Below are 11,070 nucleotides of genomic sequence, written 5' to 3'. Positions count from 1 at the left end.
GCCAGATGCGGTATGTGGAGATATCCGGACGGGGATAACATTCTCGGGTCCGTAACTCCATCTTTGTCTACTGCGGTCGATATAAGTCAGGTTTACCATGTTCTAGGCCTCTTGGCTAGTATTACGCCAATATTTGATGGATTATCTCCAATATTCACAATGTCTATCAGTGAATTGAGACAAGTTGGCTTTGTTGGTCGAATCCTCGACGCTTCATCTCCAGACTACGATGCATCTCTGATCCGAGCCAACACTGCCGCCCAACGCAGGGCCAAGTTCATCGTCTTCCCTACTTCCACAGGAGATGTGCAGGCTGCTATCAAGTTTGCCAGAAAGTCGGTATGCACGGCGGAGAATGCTAGAACAAGTCCTAACAACTCCTTAGATCAAATCTGGAAATTGCGATCAAATGTGGTGGTCACCATTTCTCTCCTGCGAGTAGTATCGAGGGTGGCATTGTCATCGACATGAAGGCTCTCAATAGCGTTGAGGTTGATAAACAGAACATGAGGGTAACAATCGGCGGTGGCTGCCTTTGGGGCGATGTCTATACCGCGTTGAGGGAACATGATCTCGAATGCGTGGGAGGAGGCGTGCATGTTGTCGGTGTCGGAGGCCATCTGACAGGAGGTGAGAATGATGAAGCTATCAATTTTTCTCTCTCTAACCTGATTCTTTCCAGGTGGCTATGGACCCTTGTCGCAAAAGTTTGGCATGGGTATGTCCATCCTCCCGTCAAGCCAAGATGAGGTGGTACTGATGGATTGAGCAGCATGCGACAACATCATATCAGCAATTGTTGTCCTGGCGGATGGACGCGTTGTGAAGGCTAGTGAGTCTAAAAACCCGGATCTATTCTGGGCCATTAGAGGTTGGTCGGGTTTTCGTCGCTACGTTCGTTACTGACATGGTTAGGGGGCTCATCATCGTTTGGTGTGGTGGTGCAATTCGTCTTGCGGACCTTCCCTCCCCAGGTGAGTTCATAAGCACTACAAGATGCATACACGCTAAAGTCCAAAAGGGACCCTATTTCTTCCGCTCCTTGAGTTATCACGGCGAGGCGCTGCCAATGGTTCTCCCCAAGCTCAAGGTAAGACAGCCCCAGGTCGGACAAGTCGCTTCATGCTGATAACCCAAATAGGAATTTCTCAAGCAAGATTTTGGAGAAAAGACAATCATGGCGTTTCTCAACTACGTCCGTGGGCCTGCACCCGAGCACAAGGTTTATCTGCATAGCCAGTTGTCTGCTACAGAGCTAATGCCAATACTAGCCTCTCTTTGTGGTAACCTTCTTTGGCTTCGGGGCTGTCGGGGATTTCAAAGCCGTATTTGACGACTTCTTCGGGGCCGCGAAACCATTTCATGATCACTCGGTTGATTGCCCAACCCTGGTAGAGTTCAGTCATGTACAAGACGAGATTCTCTTGCAGGGCTCCCCCAGGAAGGCGGTGGGTGGCACTCCCTTCACTGGTCTTTGGCCTGGAATGGCAGAGGAAGTTTGGAAGCGATACGTCGAATACACAGATGCGAATCCCGACGCCGTCGACACCAAGTACTTCTTTGAGTTTCACAACAGCAAGAGGTTCAGGCCTGTAGGTCTAGCAGTCCCAGGTGGTTCCATATGCTTTCGGGCTCTAAAAACTATTATAGGAGACTACGTGCATCCCCATTCATGAGCCCAAGCACTTCGTATGCTTGGCCAGTGAAGAGTAAGGCAAATCCAGTTCTCGCTCACTCGTAGCAGCTAACATGTTCAAGGCACAACGACATTGCCGGTGACGAACGTGCACAATCATGGGTTCATGATATGATTGAAGTCGCTCGGTCATATCAGAGAAAGTATGCCAAGGATTTGGGAGTCAACGGCAACGCCTGCTCCTCGAAAGAGAAAAGTGAAGATGTCTGGGGCCAGAATTATCTTCGGTTGCAGAGAATCAAGGTAAGCCAGATTTGAGACCAAGTACAAACATCAGGCTGATTGGGTTCTTGAAGGCCAAATACGACCCAGATCGTGTCTTTAACCGATACTTTCCTATCGAGCCCGCTGGAGCTAAGGCGATGTTGTGAGGTTGGCAAGGAAGTGGTCACTCAACATGAGGCTTGTTTGCACAAGCTCAGTCACGTGAAATCAGGTCACCATCTGATCATCACAGCGGGTGTGGCTCAGTTGGTTAGAGCGTTGGTCTCATAATATGACTTGGCCAAAGGTCAGGGACATCCAAAGGTCGAGAGTTCGAGCCTCTCCACCCGCAAATCTTTTGCTCTTCAGACATTTCTTTTTGCCTTTCCGCCTTCTCCACTTATTTCCGCGTCTCCATCGAGTCACCTTGGAGTCCAGGGTAAACTGCTCAACGTGGCAGTCAGCTGTATCTTTCCGCTCAAAAGTATTAACCTGGCTCTATTATTCTTGCTTTGAGTATATAACTGAGCACAAGAACATCTGTCAATCCACTTTGGAGCATGGTTGTGCAAACAAGAGACAATTCACCTGTGCAAAATGCTAGCGACAAGTTGTTGTGATTGTAACGCCGCTAAAGTTCTGATTCAATATCGCTACCTTTGCGCTCATAGCATAAATCTTTCCCTAAATCCTGGGACCAAGACATCTAGTCTTCCACATTATCGACATGACCAATGCTCATCTTCTTCTCCAATGCCACAGCCTGGGCCGGGACAGAATCCTCTCCATCAAAGACAACCGCCATCTGCTCAAGGGTGTGGCCGCGTGTCTCAGGGTACGTGAAGTAAACGACGATGAGGAAGAGAAATAGAAGTACGATAAAAACAATGTAGTACTTCCATGTAATGGCTTCGAGGGCGATGGGGTTGACGAATGAGTTGAAGAAGATGGATGCGACGGCTGTGCACCATGCCACGGTGAGACCGCGGGAGCGGAGACTGAACTGCCAGATTTCGCAAGGGTAAGCGACAAGAAAGGGGGTCCTGTAGAGCGTGAGTTAGTAACGGGTCAACTGCTACAGTTCGTGAGTAGAGACTTACAATCCAACATCGTAACCGGCAAAGAAGATGAACAGGAACGGGACCACAGCCAAGCCGACCGAAGAAGACCCTGAGTTCGCAAACGAGCCACTGAGTCCAGTAACAATGATGAAACTGACAAGCATGACGCTGGCAGACGAGAGGAACAGGAATCGGCGGCCAAGGCGATCAACACTGAAAGCTGCCGCGACAGCCCATAGCAAATTCCACACATTAAGGCATGCAGAAATGAGAGTCTGCTCGGTAACCGTCTTGAGACCAACCGAGTCCAAAACCAATGGGAGGTAGTAGGATACGACACCGTTGCCAGCCCATTGCGAGATGAAGCCCAGAGTAACCGAGATGAAGAGTCTGTGACGGTTGCCCTTCGTCTTGATCATGTCACGGTACGAAGCGCTTCCTGAAGCTTCCTTTTCAGCTGTGATGGTTGCCTCAATCTCCAGCATCTGCGTGCTAACAATGGGATCGTCCCTGTTGCCTCCAGCGTGGTACTTGGCGATGATTTCGGTGGCTTCATCCACACGACCGACACTCACTAGCCAGCGGGGACTCTCGGGAGATAGGAAAAGTCCGGGTAGAGCGCAGAGAGGGAGAAGAACCTGCAGCAAAACAGGGATTCTCCACGACCAGTCCGAGGCGATGTTTCGGCAGCCAAACGTCACCCAGCCACAGACCGTGCCACCGACATACCAGCCGCACATGAATAGAGAACTGGCGATGGCTCGATGTGATGGATACGCGACTTCGTTGATAAGGACGGGTGCTGAGTTTCCGAGCCATCCCGAGGCGATACCGATGAAGAGACGAGCGTATGTGAAGGTCTTTTCGTTTTGGGAGCCTGCTTGCATGCCGATACCGACAAAGAGGAAGAAATATCCAAAGTATAGACCGAGCTTTCTACCCCAGCGGTTGGAAACCCAGGCCGCGATGGGCGTAGTGAGACCGTTGCCGAGCCAATAGATGGCTGTGATCCAACCCAGGTAGGCGCCGGCCGGATGATTCATGAATTCGTTCCATGAATCAAGAGCAAGGATTCCACCTAGAAGGCCACCGTCATAGCCATTCGCGGAAGCTGCAGTTGAGACTTGTTAGTTAATGCGTAGTTTGGGGCAGGGGGTTACGTACAGAACAAGATGAGCGATAAGACGATGGAGTTGAGCTTCAGCAGATGAGTCTGCTTCCACCACGGCCTCTCATTAGAGGCGGTAGAAACGAGTTCGGCCATGTTTGACAACTGTGCGAGTTGTTAAGCCAGTATGTGAAAGCGTTGACAAGTGGAGAGGAGTGATGATCAAGATCCTTGTGAGGATGAGCAAGAAGGTTAAATATCTACCCCAAACCCCAGCAAAAAAAGGTATCCGCCGATCAATGTCACCGACTTTGGGCCCCCGGGACTTCAAACTGGGGCACCCATGGGGAATCGCACGTTGTTGATGGATCCCCGGCAGACCTCGTGGTGCATACCGCGAACACGGCACAAGCGAGAATATGTGGGCTTTTTAGCGGCGGAGAAATAGAGGGACGAATCAGAGGTGAACTAGGACCCGTTTCCGCGGCAAGAAATCAACGGTACAGGAGAACGGCTGATGGAGTTTTTCAGAGACGTCGGGATCCTGAACCAGAACACCGGAACAGCAAGGCCGTCTAAGTCTTCTCGAATGCTATGGCTTCTACAAATATTAGGTTGACACGAAATATGCCAATAATTGACCAAAAGTGTCACAAAGCCCACAAAGAATCTAGAAGCTAGTACCCATCTCCCATGATTTTACTACATTTTTCTTCTTCTCCTTTGATCAAGATGATCTGATAACATCTTTGTACTGGCGTCTCACTTTTTCTTTAAGCCGCGTGCCGTCTCAAGAGCCATCAGCCACGAGACGTGCTTGATAATGTCGCGTAATGGTCTTAGCGCGTTCTAGAATCCTAGAAGTCCGAGGCGGAGATTTACGCAAGACTGGGCTCAGGGGTCGGTCGTGATTCTCCGCCTCGCATCTCCGTAAACTCCCACTTTTCACAGTCAGGTGCACGATGGAATATTGTCAACGGCCCGTATTGTCTGGCGTTTATTACGCACTCATAAATGCGAAAATGTTGCGGAGAATTAACTGTCATGAAGTGGATAGTCATGAGGACATTTTGAGTCCTGACTAATTCATGTTTTGGCACCATGAGCAGTTTCCCTTGATAAATGGGCTTTTCCTAACAGTCTGGCTCAGTCACTAGACGAAGCCATTGGCATCCTTCTCAACCCCCCAATTCTCCTCTTCATCTTCATCAGACGCATAATTGAACACTAAGATGGATGTTGAATCCCTCCTCAACCAACTCACCCTAGAGGAAAAGGTCCAACTGACCGCCGGTAAGTCGGCCACCACCCTGGTCCCCATTGTAGCCACTGCTAACCCTCATTTGTCAAAAAGGTGTTGGATGGTGGCACACAGCGGCTATTGAACGCCTGGCCATCCCTCCAATCCGACTATCCGATGGACCCAACGGCGTTCGAGGCACCCATTTCTTTGACAGCACGCCATCTGCTTGCCTACCATGCGGAACCGCATTAGGCTCCAGCTGGAATGTGGATTTGATCCATCGTCTGGGTCAGCTGCTTTCAGATGAGGCCCACGCAAAGGGTGCTCATGTTCTGCTTGGACCTACTGTCAATATCCAACGTGGACCTCTTGGAGGAAGAGGCTTTGAATCATTCTCTGAAGACCCTCTCCTGTCAGGAGTGTTGGCTGGTCACTATGTCCGGGGCCTCCAGAGCTCAGGTGTCTCTGCTACCATGAAGCACTTTGCCTGTAATGACATGGAAAGTGCACGCATGGCCGTGGATATTCAAGTCACAGAGAGAGCCCTTCGAGAAGTGTACCTTCTTCCCTTCATGATTGCTGTGGAAATGGCAAACCCACGGCTATTCATGACAGCCTACAACAAGATCAACGGCACCCATGCTCCCGACAACGAGCATCTCCTCCAAGAGATCCTCCGTGATGAGTGGAAGTGGGATGGTCTAGTTGTCAGTGACTGGTTTGGCAGCTACAGCACTGCTGAGGGTATCAACGCTGGTCAAGACCTCGAGATGCCAGGCCCCAGCAGATGGCGCGCTGGTGCCCTTGTTCATGCAGTCACATCAAACAAGGTCAAGCGTTCAACATTGGATGAGCGTGTACGGAAGATCTTGCAGCTTGTTAAGCACTCTATCGAGAAGACTTCAATTCCACCCAACGCGCCCGAGACTCAGCTCAACAGCCAAGAACACATCCGTCTGCTGCGAGAGGCTGCCGCAGAATCTGTGGTACTCCTCAAGAACGAGAACAACATTTTGCCACTGAACCCTAAGAAGAAGGTGGCTGTCATTGGCCCAAACGCAGACATGAGCTCCTACTGCGGAGGTGGAAGTGCCAGTCTTCGAGCTTACCACACTATCTCTCCACTCGAGGGTATCGAAGGCCTCGCGAGCGACGTCGTGTTTTCTAAGGGAATCTACGGACATCGGTCACTGCCTCAAATTGGCAAGCTCTTGCGAACAGTCGATGGCAAGCGCCAAGGATTCGCTCTGCGCGTGTATAATGAGCCAAGGCCTAGTTCCGGAGATGATACAAGGCGTGTCATTGAGGAGAGATTCCTCGATGATGCCAATGTTTGGTTCGTTGACTATGAGAATCCCGAGTTGGCCGAGGTCTGGTACGCAGAGATTGAGGGCGTCCTGACTCCAGAGAAGTCTGGTGTGTGGGACTTTGGTCTCTCCGTTCACGGCACTGGTGAATTCTTCATCGACGGCGAGTTGGTTGTCTCCAATGCTATCAATCAGACACCAGGAAGCTCGTTCCTTGGATGTGGCACCATCGAAGAGACAGGTGCCAAGGAGCTGGAGGGTGGCAAGGAATACAACCTTCTCGTTCGCTGGGGATGCGATAAGACATCCGACCTCAAGGTGTCTGGCGTTGTTGACTTTGGCCAAGGAGGTCTGCGGCTGGGAGGTTGCCCCAGACTTGAGCAACCCGCAGCTTTGAACGAGGCTGTTGAGCTCGCAAAGACCGTGGACCAGGTTGTACTGTGCGTGGGAACAAGCGGCGAGTGGGAAAGCGAAGGAGAAGACAGACCCAGCATGTCTCTTCCTCCTGGTAGCGACGAGCTCATCTCCGCTGTGCTTGCGGCGAACCCTAACACAGTGGTTCTCATCCAGAGCGGAACTCCTGTGTCTATGCCGTGGGTTGACCAAGCCAATGCTATTGCACAGGCGTGGTTTGGTGGCAATGAGGCCGGTAACGGAATTGCTGACGTGCTGTTTGGTGTCGTGAACCCGGTAAGTTACAAGACCCTGACTTCGACAACAACTTGGGCTTACGATTTTGTTTCAATAGGCTGGAAAGCTTCCCATCACGATGCCTCGCCGCGTCGCTGATAACCCCAGCGCTTTGAACTTCCGCTCAGAAGGTGGTCGCGTCCTCTATGGCGAAGACGTCCATGTCGGCTACCGTTGGTACGACACTCTGGATATTGAGCCCCTGTTCCCGTTCGGCCACGGTCTGTCGTACACAACTTTTGAGCTCTCTCAAATAAGCGTCATCCCAGACACAGAAAAGCAAGAGGTTGTCGTGTGGGCCAAGGTAGCAAACACAGGCTCTCGAGCAGGCGCTGCTGTGCTGCAAGCCTATGTCAAGCCACCATCAGCAACACCTCTCACAGCTTCGGCCCGCGACACAATTACAAGGTCAAGCAAGGAGCTCAAGGGCTTTACCAAGGTCCATCTCGAGCAGGGAGCCAACACTATCGCAGAGATCAAGGTGGATCTGCTCCGAGCAACGAGTTACTGGGACGAGAGGGAGGATTGCTGGCGCAGCGAGGCCGGGGAGTACACGGTCCTTGTGGGGACCAGCAGCCGATGTGATTTCCTAGAACAGTCGTTTACAGTTGAGAAATCCACAGCTTGGAGAGGACTCCGGGGATAATAGGGCCGAATAGGGTCAACTATCTGGGGTATGCATCCATGCGTATGGGTTCTATGGGGAGCCGGCAACGGAGGACGGCATGTAGACTAACGGGAAAAGTTAGAAACGGATATAGATCACCAGATGAATCTGACGTCAATCTAATAGAGTTTCGGTTCCGTCCATCGGACACAAGGAACAGAAAAAAGTCAACCACCACATGACTCGCATCCTTGTCGTGACCCGTCCCCACAGCCCAACCTATTTCTCCGCCTCGTCAGCCCCCCCCCCCAAGCGTTTGTTCCCCAGAAACTCATGAACCATGACGGACGTTGTTGATCCTAGCACGCCACGAGACACTGGGTTCGGGGAACAACCCAAGCCCAGGGAACTGGCTAGTAGGGCTTGCGACGCTTGTCGTGCTAGGAGACGCAAGTGTGTTTTCCCCAGAGTCGATGGGACTACAGCGTCGCAATGCGTTGGCTGCTCCAGACTTCATATTCAATGTAGCTTTGCGATACCTACGAGGCCGCGGGGGCCAAAGAGAAAGAGGTACGTTGCTGTCTCTCTTCCAGAGTCTATCTTATTTTAACTCAGGACAGACCACAGCCATCAATCCCTGTATCCCCGGAATTCCAACCTGATAGTCCATCTGATTATCAGCGAGCGCACGATGGCTCAAGCCATGACGACGTCACAGTTTCACATAATGCCCAGCTTGGCATCGTATCAAATGCACCACACACTAACCCATCGCCAAGCCGTTCAAGCATCTCAGCGCCGGGTGTTTTTCTGGGCGAGGATGAATCGGGGTTCTATCATCGTTCGCTTCTCACAGATGAGCTGTGTCCCCGGGAACTCCTGATGTCCATCATGACGGATTTTACTGAACGCGTCTACCCACTCGTTCCTATTGTCCACCTGCCAACATTCCATGCCGATCTTGCAGCAAACCGAGACGTAAATGACCTCGACTTCTTGTGCCTCATCATAGCACTATCGGCCTTGACCGTCGGACTCCTACCTTCTAGGTTCGACGCTTATCATGCCCTTGCAAGTCGCTTCGGAACTCGCACCGCAATGATCAACTATTGCTCTCAAATGTGTCTTCGCCTTCGGCCAGCAGACTACTGGGATCACCTTAGCCATCGTAAATGGGCCGTAGCGTTTGCGCTGTCCATGGGCGTCTTTCAAACGGGTCAGACGAACCAGAGTCGGATGTTCGAGGCCGAGTCGATGCAGATAGCCCGGCTCCTGGAACTTCATCGCACCTCGGAGTACGAGGACCTCAATGCTGTAGAGACCCAGCTACGGAAGAAAGCTTTTTGGCTTCAACTATACACATTTGCGTGAGTAGCGAAGTCTGCATTCCCTTTTCGGTATGTAAGACTAACTTGGGTCAGACATTCCAAAATCCAGCCTGGACGGCGCAACCACGTCACCTACCTAGATAATTACATGCTACGAGAGGTCGATTTTGATGCTTTGGAGCCTCTCAACCTCCTCGACGAACATATCTTGGAGACAGGAGCTGCAGGCTGTTCACCAGCTGTCCTACCTGCTAGGCTGCACAGTAATGCGGAAGACGAGTCATTCAACACTACTAGTGCCTTTATCATCACCTCTCGCGTCTTTCTAAAAGGCATGAGAGAGTCCATGTTTAACGATGGCTGTGACTGTGGCTTTGGAAGAACACCAGAAGAACGTCTCTCGCGACTACGAGACTTACTTGATGAGCTACGATATCTCCTCGACGGTCTTCCTCCACATTTACGCCAATGGGGGCCTGGGGATAGTTACCACTCATCCGACAAGCCATTCTACAACAGTGTCAATGACGGTACCATTGATCAGGAGCCTTTTGGAGAGGTGCACCTTGTGCATGCTCAGAATGAAGTTACGCGGGTAAACTTGCACGTTACTCACCTATGGCTCCAAAACTTTCTACTCGACAGAATGGACGGCGTGATTCAAGAGATGGATGGTTCTCGCTTACAAGCTTCGACAGCCATGTCTCATCTTAAACTAAACTGGAGGGAACGCGAAGACATCTGCCGCCAGCTACTTCACATTCTTCACAGCATTCCACATCCTTATCTTGAGCCGAATGGCCTATTCTTAGTAAGTCTAGGCTGCTCAGGCTCTTCGTTACAATCCTGAGCTAATCCGTCATCAAGATATACAAAGTCCGTGACGTTGCCAGCTCGCTTCTAAGCTGTCCCTTGGCCATGGACGAGCACGTATCGCGCCGGGCTTCTGAATACGTCCAGGAGTTCACCAAGGTCTTGTCTTACCTTGATAGGAGCGAGATCGTTAATACGGATGGTTTGAAGAGTTGGATAGACGAGGGGAGGGGAGGCAATAAGGATGTTTAGCTGGCATGCAAGGCAAGGACGGCGTGTCAAAAGGGTGATAGCTTTGAGGATAGCTGACTTTACTCTGTCGATAGCAGCGGTAAACCAGCTAGCCAAGCTGATACTTCAACTAACCGCCCCCTCTTGTGCTTAATCTCCCTCAGGTATAGAAATCAGCCCGAGCGTGCTTTCGGTTTCGAATCTCGCCGGATTGCTCCAAATGATGACCGAATGAGGCTGTCGTGAATTCTCATCTGTAATGAAGGGGTGGTCGGCTGGATTTCTCGCAACCAACGCAATGAAAGCCCCATTCCAACTGTCGTGACCCTTTGTTCAACCAAGGCATATGAACGATTGCCACAAATCGAAGCGGATTACCCGAACGTCTATCGATAGGAACTGCCTGTAAAGGCCGAACTCTATCGGATCCAGCTTGCTGCCCCGCTCCCCGGTGTTCTTGAAGCTTGCGGGCCTCCGTGTCTGACACGTATTTGCGCATGGCGGTCAACGATCCGTGCAACGCGACGGCCGTGTCGAGGCAAGATTTGTAGTCTACCAGGATACACTCAAAAGCCCTCTTTTCACTCGGCGAGTATATCCCAGGAACGGCCCTCATCCAGGGCAGTGTTTTGACCATGTCACTGCTCAAGCCAAATTCACGGCAAGCTTTTCGAGAGGTGACAGGTAGGTAAAGTCTATTCTCTGGCAGACATAGGAAGCAAACGCGCTTGCAAGTGATGAGATAGAGATAACCGCCAAAGTCGCTACAGGTCTCGCATCCG

At 51.3% G+C, this 11,070-nt stretch overlaps 4 protein-coding genes across 4 annotated transcripts; 3 read left to right on the top strand and 1 right to left on the bottom strand.

The window, feature by feature from the left end:
* Positions 1 to 159: 159 nt before the first annotated feature.
* On the top strand, positions 160 to 2,067 carry NCS57_01395900 (FAD-binding PCMH-type domain-containing protein; the record flags this gene model as incomplete). Its single annotated transcript, XM_053063576.1, has 11 exons — positions 160 to 335; positions 386 to 630; positions 683 to 718; positions 773 to 871; positions 916 to 974; positions 1,022 to 1,090; positions 1,142 to 1,222; positions 1,272 to 1,592; positions 1,651 to 1,709; positions 1,759 to 1,939; positions 1,993 to 2,067. 11 exons carry the CDS (start codon positions 160 to 162, stop codon positions 2,065 to 2,067), a joined length of 1,401 nt encoding a protein of 466 aa, XP_052906909.1.
* Positions 2,068 to 2,606: 539 nt separating this feature from the next.
* On the bottom strand, positions 2,607 to 4,234 carry NCS57_01395800 (uncharacterized protein; the record flags this gene model as incomplete). The annotated part of the gene is made up of 3 exons (XM_053063575.1): positions 2,607 to 2,943; positions 3,001 to 4,072; positions 4,126 to 4,234. The coding sequence occupies 3 exons, from the start codon at positions 4,232 to 4,234 to the stop codon at positions 2,607 to 2,609; spliced, it is 1,518 nt and encodes a 505-aa protein (XP_052906908.1).
* A 1,067-nt stretch (positions 4,235 to 5,301) lies between these two features.
* NCS57_01395700 (Beta-glucosidase) lies at positions 5,302 to 7,955 on the top strand (the record flags this gene model as incomplete). Its single annotated transcript, XM_053063574.1, has 3 exons — positions 5,302 to 5,362; positions 5,424 to 7,309; positions 7,368 to 7,955. 3 exons carry the CDS (start codon positions 5,302 to 5,304, stop codon positions 7,953 to 7,955), a joined length of 2,535 nt encoding a protein of 844 aa, XP_052906907.1.
* Positions 7,956 to 8,807: 852 nt separating this feature from the next.
* On the top strand, positions 8,808 to 10,309 carry NCS57_01395600 (uncharacterized protein; the record flags this gene model as incomplete). Its single annotated transcript, XM_053063573.1, has 3 exons — positions 8,808 to 9,283; positions 9,338 to 10,055; positions 10,112 to 10,309. 3 exons carry the CDS (start codon positions 8,808 to 8,810, stop codon positions 10,307 to 10,309), a joined length of 1,392 nt encoding a protein of 463 aa, XP_052906906.1.
* Positions 10,310 to 11,070: the final 761 nt, after the last annotated feature.

This window comes from Fusarium keratoplasticum, chromosome 12 (genome assembly GCF_025433545.1).
Source record: "Fusarium keratoplasticum isolate Fu6.1 chromosome 12, whole genome shotgun sequence".
Taxonomy (NCBI): domain Eukaryota; kingdom Fungi; phylum Ascomycota; class Sordariomycetes; order Hypocreales; family Nectriaceae; genus Fusarium; species Fusarium keratoplasticum.
The sequence above is the reverse complement of the archived record's forward strand: the minus strand, read 5'-3'. Positions and strand labels throughout refer to the sequence as shown.